The 13,196-nt window shown below is 38.8% G+C and overlaps 1 protein-coding gene across 1 annotated transcript in view; it reads left to right on the plus strand.

Annotated features, from left to right (window-relative positions):
- Window positions 1-6,433, plus strand: part of HDAC5 (histone deacetylase 5) — a 15,174-nt gene extending 8,741 nt beyond the window's left edge. Inside the window, exons 2-4 of the mRNA XM_015810402.1 lie at window positions 2,989-3,073; window positions 4,040-4,193; window positions 4,652-6,433. Coding sequence (XP_015665888.1) covers window positions 2,989-3,073; window positions 4,040-4,193; window positions 4,652-4,691 — 279 coding nt within the window. The 3' untranslated portion in view covers window positions 4,692-6,433. The remainder of the gene's footprint in view (window positions 1-2,988; window positions 3,074-4,039; window positions 4,194-4,651) is intronic.
- The last annotated feature ends 6,763 nt before the right edge of the window (window positions 6,434-13,196 follow it).

Here is a 13,196-nt window from a genome sequence, read left to right on the forward strand (position 1 = left end):
CCTGGGAAGATCCTGGAAAAGATAATCAAACAACGAATCAACGAACACCTAGAGGCAAACAAAGTCATTACTAAAAGCCAACATGGGTTTGTCAAAAATAGATCATGCCAGACAAATCTTATTGCATTCTTTGACCAAGTGACAAAATTAGTGGATGAGAGGAATGCTGTGGACATAATTTACTTGGACTTCAGTAAGGTATTTGATAAAGTACATCACAACCTACTACTTGACAAGATAGAAAAATGTGGGGTAGACAGCATCACCACCAGATGGATCCGTTGCTGGCTGACCGGCCGTACTCAGCGAGTGGTCCTCAATGGAACCGCATCTACATGGAGGGAAGTGTGTAGTAGGGTGCCCCAAGGCTCTGTTCTGGGCCCAGTGCTCTTCAACATCTTCATCAACGATTTGGACGAGGGGATAGATGGGGAAATCATAAATTTGCAGACGACATCAAGCTGGCAGGAATAGCCAACACTCCAGAAGACAGGCTTAAGATACAGAAGGATCTGGACAGACTTGAACACTGGGCACTATCTAACAAAATGAAATTCAATGGTGAAAAAAGCAAGGTTCTACATTTAGGCAAGAAAAACCAAATGCAAAGGTACAGCATAGGTGGCACCTTGTTCAATAGTAGTAACTGTGAGAGGGACCTCGGAGTCCTAGTGGACAATCACCTAAATATGAGACAGCAGTGTGCTGCAGCTGCCAAAAAGGCCAACACAGTGCTAGGCTGCATTAACAGAGGGATAGAATCAAGATCACGTGAAGTGTTAATATCACTTTACAATGCCTTGGTAAGGCCACACTTGGAATACTGCATCCAGTTTTGGTCACCACGATGTAAAAAAGATGTTGAGACTCTAGAAAGAGTACAGAGAAGAGAAACAAAGATGATTAGGGGACTGGAGGCTAAAGCATATAAGGAACGGCTGCTGGAATTGGATATGTCTAGTCTAATGAAGAGAAGGACGAGGGGGGACATGATAGCAGTGTTCCAATATCTCAGGGGCTGCCATAAAGAAGAGGGAGTCAAGCTATTTTCCAAAGCGCCTGGAGGCAAGACAAGAAGCAACGAGTGGAAACTAATCAAGGAGAGAAGCAATCTAGAACTAAGGAGAAACTTCCTGACAGTGAGAACAATTAACCAGTGGAACAACCTGCCCCCAGAAGCGGTGAATGCTCCAACTCTGGAAGTTTTTAAGAAGAGACTGGACAGCCATTTGTCCAAAATGGTATAGTGTTTCCTGCCTGAGCAGGGGGTTGGACTAGATGACCTTCAAGGTCCCTTCCAACTTTATTATTATTATTATTATTATTATTATTATTATTATTATTATTATTATTATTATTGCCATCCTTAAATTGTTCCGATCCAAGGGAGGATAGTATGTTCTAGCCGCATTCAAACTTTTTCAGGCTAAGCCTCTAGCCCCGCTCCTTTATGGGACTTTGGTTGCCCTCCCTCTCCCCAGTTTGTGTTTCACCTCTCTGGAAAGGGTACAATCTAAATTCATTAGAGCAGTTCTCCATATACCATGATGTGTTCCAAACACACACCTATGAGAGAAGACAGAGTCCAGAGTGCATCTATAAACCTTTGGTTAAAGCTCAGCTTCTTTCCCTAAGACATAGCACCATTAATCTTCAGGAAAAAAAATCCAATCCACATGGATCAAGGTTGTGGAATCTAATCTTTAAAATTTAGGCTACTCTCCCTCCACAATTCTTAAGATGGAATGTGATCAGGGGAAACAATCCCTGAAGCAAAGGCAAGCAGATCTAAGGAAAGCTCCAACCTTCCTATCAGCATCAACAGTACATTGGTACTGTTACCTTGCACAGCTAAAAACACGTAGTCTTCAAAAAGCTTTATCTAGTGCCCAATGCCATGTTCTCCCCTCTGCAGTATTGAATTGTAAGTACAAAAATATTTCATTGCCTGAAAGGTTTTGCACCTGTGATTCCAGAGAGTTAGAAACTATAGAACACATCCTTCTACAGTGCTCCCTTGATGGAAACATCCAAACTAGATTCATACTTCCTTTGATCAATAGATATCCTGGTCACCAGAATTTAGCCTATGTCCAGATGCTGCTTATAGACAAAACACCCCTTATTGCAGCGCATGAGGTTTTGCACAGCAGCACAGAAGATCCCTCAAACTCTGATGGGCTATTATCCTGCAGTGCATCCCCTTTAATGATAATTCATTTAAAATTTTAATAGATATTTTTACTTGGTATAATTTTACATGTTTATATTGTATTGTTTATATTATAATTTATATTATAATTATAATTATAAAAATGTTTATATTATAATTTAATATAGGCTATATCCTAGATTTTATATATATTAGATGTTAATTAGATTGTTTTACAAATGTATGTTAACTCTGTCCTAAATTTTATTTGTATAGTATCTTCAACCACAGTAACTCAAATTGAGCAGCATGCAAAACTGTGACTTGGCATTCAGCCTGTATATTTATAACACGTATGAAACAATATAGTTTGTTTTAGATATTTTTCTAGACCACTATTTAGAATGCAAATATTTTTATGAGTGTTTAGTTTTTCTCTAAATCTATGATTTTCAGCTGCAAAATAATAAAGGGTTGGTGAATTGTGTATATATACCAGTACTATAGGCAGAACACAAGGAGACATGGAAACTTATTTTTAAGCACAGGTACCTTATTATTAAATATAATCAAACAAAAAACAAATGTCATTCAAACCTAAATAGAAGCAAACTTCATAAATTCACAATATTAAGTGGATGGAATGGCAAATGAAAGCTTTGTGGGAAATAGAAATAGAATTGTTTTGGCTTTTTTGTCACCATGTCCCCAATTATTTTCACATACAGCCTTTTTCTTGGGCACCCATTTTATTTGAACTATTTTTCTTTACTCATGACTTCTGTCCAGATTTGAAATCAAGAAACTAAACTCTTGAGGTGTTTTTTTTGTTGCAGTTGGAACAGTTGGATCAAGCTCTGTTGCAACAAAAACCCAATGCAAATGCCATAGCTACATTGGAGAATGTCATTGAAATCCAGAGTAAGTTTTTGAGGCATGACCTTGGCTTCAAATTGCATTTTCTCATGGAAAAAAGATTTGTTGAAGAAAAGCTTGAACTGGTGATTTATTCTACATTCAGGCTAGAGTGATAACTGTATAGTATAAAACTGTTTCTCAACCTTTGTAACTTTAAGGAATGTGGATTTCAATTCCCAGAATTCCCCAGTCAGCATGTTGGTATGAAGAACAGGGCGTTGGCAACATGCTTGTAAGAGGCAGGTTGCCCTTTATATTCAGCATGGCATCTGCAATATCCTCAACTACTCTAAAAATTATGTTGGAAAAAAATGTTAGTGATATAAAATAACCTTCAACATTTTATCATACATGGGATTGAGGGTGGGTGGGTTTAAGTTGGACCAGGATGCTACCGCCTAATTCAGAGCCATAACATTTAGGTTTAAACATGCCTTAGAAGCCACCCAGTTCAATTCCCTAGAATCACCAGCTACAGTAGCCCAAACAAATGGCTTTCCAGCATCTGCTTAGAAGAGAAGTAAGGTCCACTATCTTTTAAAGCAGTAGTTTAGATTTTTCTCTGAATTTTAGCACAAATCCTCTTGCTTGCACCACCCCGTTTTCCTAGTCCTGCTTTCTGGTGCATCAGATTTGTTTTGCCACCTTCCCAACAATCTTTAGATGCTAGAAGAGAGCATGCCTGAAATTTCTCATCTCTAAGCTACACTTAACTGGCTAGTTTTAACTATCTAGTCCCAGTCAAGACTAGACTAGGATGCTAGTCATTTATTTTAATGAATCTCCTTAATCATGATCATAGCAATTGGTTGATTATAGGCATGATTATAGCAAGAAATATTCCAATAAAGATCACAACGGTGTGCTTTTATTGATAGTATGATGGGTTTGGAAAAGGTAGGTAGACAAGACAGGAACTCAACATAAGTACTAGAATTTTTAATCTAATGCTTGGCAATTGTATCACAGGCAAACACTGGAATTCAGTGAAAAGTTCTGCAGCAATTGTTGGCTACTCGTTGCTGGAGGCACAGAAGGGTGAGACAGAAGAAGCAGAGACCGTCAATGCCATGGCATCATTGTCAGTGGACACAGAGCAAGGAAAAGCAGACTGTGCTGTCCGGTAGGTTCATTTTGGGAGATGGCAAGTGTCTGTCTGTGAGGGTTTGAGGTCTAATCTGCCTGACCAGGTTGCCCCAGCACCATGTGTACCACTGTTCCTTAAGGGCAGGGATCACTTCTGCACAGCCAAATCCACTAAGAAGAGGAGCATTGCCTGTCTTTTCTTACCTTGCATCAACCAGCATTGCTAAGATTGAGAAACATTGGCTTAGTCTTTGGTGTGTTGGTCCCTCAGTTTGTCAGAAAGTGGGAGGAGTGCACTAGTGGTCAAAGCCCATCTGGAAGGTGCTAGATTGGGCATAACTGTCATTGGATCTCACGTCCACCCAGAACAAAGCCTTTGAATTGTTAGTACCCCTACTACTATTAAACAGCCCTTGAAAATCCTTTCATCAACAGCATAACTAATAGTGAAAAACCATTAATCATCATCTCTTTTTTTTTACCTTCTTCCTACAGATCAGTAGAAGAGCCAATGGAGGCTGAACCAGTGTTGTGAAGTGCCAAGACTTCAATTTCTGTAGCTGTCACTCTGTGGGTTTAATTGGTCATTTGTGAGTTCGTTAAAACAACAACAAAATTATTATTTTTTATCTATTAAAAAGAAAAAAAAGGAAAAAAAGAGTTGCACTGGACAAAATGAGCCTCTGTGTGTGTGCGTGATCGCGTCAGTCTCCAAGCATTTGTTCTCACCAGCATCATTGTCCTGACTCTTTGGAGATTTGTGAAGGGACTGGTGAGGGGGCTTTCACATGGACATCCCCCTTATTCCTTTTTCAGATACCATTCCCTCCCCCGCTCGCTCCATTGGACACTAAACCTGTCCCCTTCTTAGGACTGGAAGAACCATTTTGCTTCTTGAGGAGGAAAAAATATTTTCTGTCTCTTTGTCTCTCATACATACAGTTAGTAGGAGCGAGCAAAGAAGTGCATTCTTCCTCAGTATTTTTTTTTTCCAGTGTTCACATAGATCCTAAATCGTTATTCAGAATTTTGAATCTGGATGCCCATTCTGAGCAAGGAGTTGGATTTAATGATCTTATTAGTCATCTCCAACTCTTGTAATTTAGTTTCATCTCCTCTTTCCTCTTCCATGTAAGTGAATATATAATTTTCCCTCCTCCATTTGTTTGGAATGAAAGAGAAATGGGTTGCAGTCTGAACAAAGGGACCCACAGCTGCCTCTTGCATTTTAGAGTCTAGAACAGGGAAATTTTCCTACGCATCACAAGGTTCTACTATCCTACGCAGGCCATTCATATTACCTGTTTGCATTGAGCCAGACTTACCCACTTCACCTCTTCCTAAATCTGATCTTGAAACAGCATTCCTCTCTTGTGGGTTGTTTGCACAGTGAGATGGGGTTGAAAATCCCTTCCCTGGCCCTGAATTTTCAAATGCCTTTCTCCTACCTTTGCAATTTTTAATGTTTTCATTCTCTTCCTTGCCCCCAAAATAAATTCATAAATATTTGGATTTAATGCTACCTTTGTTGCCTAAATCTCTCTATTCATCTCAGCTCTAAGGTGTTCCTCAATTCGTATAGTTCTGGTTTAAGCTCTAGAAAAAGCTCCCAAGGCAGGGAGAAAGGGGGAAAAGTGTGCCTTTAAGTCATTTTTGTTAATGCCTTAATTTCTCTGTAAGTTCATTTTTATACCATCTCTCCTCAGATAGGACTATCCCTTTTTCATTTGCCATCTAGTTAACAATTATCCTACATAGATACAGAAAGGAATCACATATTATCCCCAGCCTCAATGCATGTTTTGGCCCTGATCCTGCACCAGGTATGTTCAAAGAAACCATGAATATCTCACCAGCCTGGGGATCATTGTGGATGAGCATTAACTCACTTCCAACACAGTGCAGTTCAGTGTGACTGCATCATCACTCAGCTGTGCTTTGATTTGCACATCTGAATTATGTGTCCTGTTTATGCCTGCAGTTCTCAATCTGTCAAGCGATATATGCGATATATGCGTGCAAGCCTATTTACAAGATTGGACCTCCTTAGCTGGATCACTCTATGTGTCATAAAATCCTTTTTGTAACAAAAGTTTTGCATATGTGGACTGTTTCATGACCAATGCTTTGACATTCTCTTTTTGCTATTTTCCTTCCTCCTTCACTCTTGTTTGAGTTATTGTTTGAAAGACTCCTTGTCATTTATTGTAAATAATTTGATTTCTTGTATCACTTGTACAAACTCTGTTTTGATGAAAGTTTGTCCATTCATAAAGAAAAAACAAAGCAAAAGAAAAAGGAGAGAATTCTTTGCTGTTACTTCACCAGCCAAAAAGAGGGGAAAAATAGAAACAGAGCAATTTTAGCTTTTAAAAAAATGGATATAAAGAAAAAAGGTATATAATTTTATTACAGATGTATTATTTAATAGTATTTTTTTAACTCGTACCAACTCTCCTTTCCTTTGGAAAGTTGATAGCAGAGATAATGATACAAAGGAAAAGATGGGGCTTGATACTGTTTTCACTAACCAGGGCTGCTGGATTTCTAAGCTGTGTGTGGGAGTGGGAGGCACTGGGGAGGGGGTAGTTGTGTAGAATGTAAGGCTGTGACCTATTTTTAGCCGCAGGTATGGAAATCTTGCCAGGGTCTATTTTAAAGATTCCTGCACTTGTTCAGGTTTAGTCCTCCCAATTGTTCCATGGTGTGCCTGTGTGAGTGATACTTCTTTCCAGATTTTCCTATAATTATTCTCACAGTCATGATGAGTGGAATGTCGTGTCTTGACAGTGCTATGTTCTGTTTTCTTTCCCGTTTTTCTTTGTGGCAATGAAGACCACTGTTTCAATACCATCTGTTGCCCTGATTTATCAAACAGTGCATGCCTGGAGATAGCTTCCTTTCATCCCCATGTTAGCCAAAAGCTTTCTGCTTAGGGAGAGATATAAGGAGGATTGGAGACTTCCCCCATCAACTTGGTAATGCACACTTTGTCCCACCAAGATCTATTTGTGGCAGCCTGACCACTGCTAAGTACTGTAATGTATTTCTCCCTCATGCTATATTTTGGATATTTAAAAGTATCAAGATCAAGCTGGACCATTCAATACAGAAGGCATCAGTGTTCCTTATCTCATTTAGTTCTTACCATTTCTGAATTTCATTGTTTTTTTTTTAAAAAGTCCAATATATACAAGTGTATATTTAGAAGTGAGAAATAGTAAGGAAAATCAAGTTTCATGGGAAATGAGAAGCAGTAAATTATATATTTGCTATGAAAGGTATCTGGATGAGGTAGAGTATCACCTGTAGCATTAATTACTTTACAACAGCCTTCAGATGTGTTGGACTTCAGTTTCTATATTCTGTAGATTAGAGGGGACATCAGGTTCAGAATGGGCTACATTACAGTATGTCATCCTTCTCAGATGGGCCAGCCTGACCATCTTTCCTCACCCCACCCCAAATAGGAAAGCAGAAAAACAAATGTGGTTCCTAATGATAGAAACCAGAAGACTTGAGAAGGATGCACCACCACTCTTGCATTTGTCCATATCATCTCTGTAATTCAGTACCATGCACTGTGCAGCCTTCTGCTTCTGTCAACACAATGAAAGCAAATGCCTTTGCCATTCACACAGAGACTCTGTTCACACATTGTAATAAGTTGAACTCTGGTGTATTTGGTCTTGGTTGAATGCAGTATATGAACAGGACATTGTGGTTTGTAAAATGTGATTCATGCTTATAGTAGAGATCAAATGCTCAAAAAGTAGCTGTCATTTTGCATCTTTACTTGTCTTTAAATTATGCTTAGCCAAATATGGAGCACTGATTAGGTGTAACTCATTAATGAAAAACAATCTTTTTAACCTGGGACTTTCAAATGTATTGAACTTTAGCTCTCATAATCCTTCAGCCAACATGGCTTGACTATTATCAGAACTGAAATCCCAACATGTTTGGAAGGCTAGGGAAGATCTTTCAGTAAGAGGAGAATGATTGCTAGGTCAGATGGTCTGCTGTGGCTCTTGTTCAATTGTCCAAAGTTATTCATCTTCAATGCTAGCGATTCCATCCCATAATTTCACATCTGATTCCTTGACTGACAGATTGGGGAAGTTTCTTCAAACTCTAAAATGACCTTTTTCATGGGCAAGGCTTAGATATTCTTTGCTGCCTTCAAAAAGGGCCGAATATTTTGTCCATGGATTTCACCACAATAGGTTGAATACAGTATATCACCACAATCCTATGCATGTCTACAGAGAAAGAAACATCGTTGAATTAAATAGGGCTTACTCACCAGTAAATGTATACAGGATTGTACCCTAAGTTGTAGTGAAAACAATATATAACTCCATTAGGCACCAACCCCGTGAGTATTTTGAATTTTCAAGGTACTCATTGGCTTGACACATAATGTTCATAGAAGGCATTTCTGTGGTTCTTTAAATAAAGTTCTGTGACATGAGAAATTTGGGGCTTCTGAATGTTGTTGGATTCCAGCTATAGCTCCAGCTGCCAAGGATAATTAGAGGCAGAAATCCTATGAATTCTAAGCCTGAAAAAGGCCAAAGCTGATGGGACTTGTAGCATCAACTCTCTGCAAGATTCTCTTTCTGTTATAGAATGAACTACTCCTTTAAAATACTGATACTTTTCCTCTTTGACCACACAGGAGACGCAGATATTTCCTTTATTTGTACATTCATGTATACATCTTAACAAGTGTTGCTGCATTTGATTTATGGGCAGTTGTTATGCAGTCCTAGAGATTTGCAACAGGCTTATTGCTGGCTTCTGGCTGTATGTCCACCTGTACATAAGGGCCTAGTACCGTCAGGCTCCCATTTGTGCATGTCATTGGGTAACCCATGAACTTTTGTGTGCATTACCAGGATTGTTGGAAATAGTCTCTCCCCCTAAAATACACTGCAGGCTTTTCAATGAATTTCTATACAAATGCAGCTTACATTCAGTGGGCCAAGCTAATTATTCAGTGGCATAGATATAAAATATACTGTATATTATTCTCTACTACCATTTTTTTCACTTACAGATTCATAATCATAATAAATTACACAAAAACTCTACCACTGCAATTATACAAGTCACTCCACCTAGAGTAAAAAAAGATTACAGCTAAATATATCAATGTATTCCATAAAGCTTACAATTGGGAAATGATGGTTCCACTTTTAGACTTTGTTGCATTACATTTGTTTCTACCACCTCCTTTATTTATGTGAGGTGGGGGCAAGAAAATCTCCATGAATCATTGATTTCATATTTTTCATCTTGAGTTTTTTTGGAGGGTGGGTGGGGAGGAGGGAGAAAGAAACAAAGTTCTGGCCAAGAATAGCAACTACTTTTGAAAAGCCACTAGTCCTTAGGACACCAGCATTGAACAACTTTATGCTACAGTTCCAATTCCACACAGTGTTAAACTGTCATGGGGATGGTTATCGTTGAGGAGAATTGGGACTTTTTTGTCTTTTTCCTCCCTTCTAAACAGCCTCCCCACCCACCCATGATATGGCAAGATGCCCCACAAGTGGGGAATATCTGTAGATTTTTTTTTCTTGCTTTCTGTCTATCTCGCTCTAAATACAATTTTCAGTTGAGTATTTTGTAATATGTTGCAATGTTTGTCCTTGTGTAAATAAAATTGTTTCTGGCAATATTCTGTGGTAAAAATCAATGTGTGGAGCTATCTTGCTTTTCCTTCTCCCCTCCTTTTTTGATGTGTGTATCTTTAGTTTTCCTACTTGCTGAACCTCAATGGGGAAAATTTCTAACAAGTCTGCAGTATCCTGAGTCAGACCAATCTGTCTACTTCTGTATTTGGAATAGCTTTTCTCCATCTGGGTGCTCTCTAAGTATGTTAGACTGTATTTGAATTTGTAGTGCACATAACCTGACAATTTTCAAGATGTGTGGACTTTAATTCCCAGAATTCCCCCAGCCAGTGGTCCTTTAATATCCCAAAAGTACATACAAATTCCAGGTGGAATTTCTGATATCCCACTCAATAAGTGATATTGAGGCAATAAGATTATACCATATGTATAACCGTGAACTGGTTTCTCATTTGTGGCAGCTAGATGAGTGGTTGATGGTTATTATAGTGAATTCTCAACCCCACAAATAAACATGCAGAATATTGATTGCCCATTTTAGTGCATAGACTTTTTCAATGGTGCCTGTATTTTCGTTCTCTTGGAAAGAGCTTCTTTGAAAGGTGGATCACAGCATCCCTTCATGACTTTGGATAAGCACTGCACCTAAGTCTATGTTAGAAGTGTCTATTTGTTGGACAAAGGGTTAGGGAAAATCCAACCCTTTCAATACTGCTTTCCCACACACAGCTCGCTAATTAAATGTCTCCTGGCATTCTTTGGTCCACTTTACCCTTGAGGGTGTTTCTTTTTAGGTCCACAAGGGGTTGAGCCACAATAGAAAAATAAGGTATGAACTTTTAATACCCCACTACTCTTTACTGTGTAGGGACCCTGCCACTTAGCCTGTAATTTGCTTTCTTTACTAGGCAATAATAATAGTATTTGATCTTCTGCATTAAACTTCTTTGGCTTTAAACCCTTATCATGGTGTCCCTTCTGTCTTTCCTTGTCTGTTTCTAAATGTTTCTGGACAATGTGTCCTAGGGCTTTTAACTTATTCCTTTGCTTTAATATATATTCTATTAAATTCTAAAAGCTTTCCAAGTTTTCATCCCAGCCTTAATGTCTAAAACTCCTCAAGATTGTCTCCCATAAAGTAACTCAAAGAAGCTAAATCCCATGGATATCTGAGGAATTTCCTATCCTATAAAGGTTTTTGAACAGCTCCTCAGCTGTCTTTTGGCTGTCACATTCCTTAACAAAACTTTCAGGATACATAATTGCATAATCACAGATAACTAGGATATATTCATTGCCTTTACTGGACAGTGGCAGAGGGCCTACAATGTCCATGACTATTTTTTAAAAAAGGAATTGGGATTAAAGACCCTCTTTCCACTAGAAATTTATTATCTTCCCCTTAACAAACCGGGTAGGATCTACAGTAATGGGTCACATTTTTACAAATACCTGGCCAATAAAATCTACCTAATATTTTGAATGTGTCCTATCTCTACTCATGTCCAGACCATGGATCTTCATGGGCTAGTTCCAATATAGCCATGCGATATTCCTGAGAAACTATGATTTGTCTCCTACTTGAATTCTTTTATCTGGTCCAACCACCAGTAAGTGGAAAATTTGTTCCAATTACTAGGTTATATGTTAAATTACAGATTACACCTACTACCATTACCTGTTCATTTCAGTGCCCCTATACTCTAGCTTTACCAATGAGACCATTTTAGTTTGCCCAAACATATTGATAAGAGACCCTTTTCCCATAGATGCTGTCTTTTTTTACTAAGTGAGGGCATACTAACATCCCTCTACTCCAAGTATCTACTAGGCCAGAGGTCCCCAACCTTTTGGTCACCAGGGACTGGTTCCATGGAGAGGTTTTTCTGCGGACCGGAGGATGCGTGGTTTTGTGTGCTGCCTGCATCCCACAGATGGGGCTTTGCTTGTTTGTGCGGACTGGTTGCTGGCCTGCCGTGGCTCGGTACTGGTCCATGGAACCGGGGGTTGGAGACCCCTGTACTAGGCCTCTAATTAAACCCATTAACTTTTGCTTAAATCATATTTTCCCCCAGAGGTGCTTACAATTTTTTTTGTCTTTTATAGTGTTTTGACAAATGTCCACTTTTTCTGCAGTTGTAACAAGTATGGATCTCTCTAGTTTCCCAATGCCTTCCTTTAATTTGGGTACACATTTTCCTTAACCTTTCCAGCTCTTTATGGTTCCTATTTTCTAGAACAGAAATATTCTTTCTCCTTTTGTATCTTTCCAATATTCTCCAATCTTTTTTTGCCAGGTAATCTTCAGCCTACAGCTGTTTGACCCATTTCTAGGTTGTATCTTATTTTGGTAGGCAATACTTATAAAATTGTTCTAAAATTACTGCCTTTTCTTTGTTTCTTTTATCTGGCCTCAACTGTTTTCTATCAGTTTTGCCTACAATTCACAAATCCATTTATGTGTGTCCTATGTGGCTTCTAAACCTCTGCCTATAACTTTAAGGAGTTGCATCATACCTGAATAAAGATAACTCTTTAATATTGTAGTAATAAACTACTTTCCTAGCTAGAAGACTACTATAAGTCCTTAGAGCTTTTTCTGTTAAACTCAGGGCTAATCTAGTTACATTCTCAAACCATTTACAAGAGGTAACAACAATTTCAAACATAGTAAAATAAGCATCTTCTTCTTAGGGATCTTTGTATCTTTATACCTCTCCCACTATAAGTTTTAAAACCATAGAGCTGAATGTGTTCCTTCCGGTGACCAGACCCCTTTGAGTAAGTCTCTCAGCCCCCTAAACTCTTCTTGCTTCTCTTTCACTCTTTTTTCATTCTAGTCTATCTTCTTCTCTGTCTCCCTCCTAAGCCACTCTTACTCTTTTTTAACTAAATCCTTTCCTCTTGCTGTTGCTTCAGCATTTCTGTAATTGGCCTAAGTAGCCTAGCCCCTTTTCTGGCTGGTCTTTCTTCTTCTTTGGCTTAACTACAGACATAGAGTGGATACCTATCTCTACCTAAGTAGTAGTCTCTTCTATATCCAAGGAGAATCTGCTCCTCCTGCCTTTTCTAGCCCTGTTTGTTTGGGGGCAGGTTCTAGTGAGAGTCGGGTTTCTTCAGCCAGGATGTTGGCTATTATCAGCAAAGTCCGAGCTCTGCAAGGGCCAAACTTCCTTTTGCAGCCAAGGTTTGTTTTCTTTTCATATTTAATTCCTCATCTCTGAGCCTATCCCACCTATCTGGATGCCACCTGTGTAGTTATTTCTACTTGTTTTGGATATCCCATCTTTTTATGGATATCCCACTACTACTACTTTTATCACAATTCTTTTAACTATTCTCAGTTTGATGGGCTCAAAAGACACAAAAGAGCCCACAACGTCCAGGTCCCTCGAGAA

The sequence above is a fragment of the Protobothrops mucrosquamatus genome, unplaced genomic scaffold, assembly GCF_001527695.2.
Source record: "Protobothrops mucrosquamatus isolate PMUCROS unplaced genomic scaffold, P.Mucros_1.0 scaffold10, whole genome shotgun sequence".
NCBI classification, from domain to species: Eukaryota; Metazoa; Chordata; class Lepidosauria; order Squamata; family Viperidae; genus Protobothrops; species Protobothrops mucrosquamatus.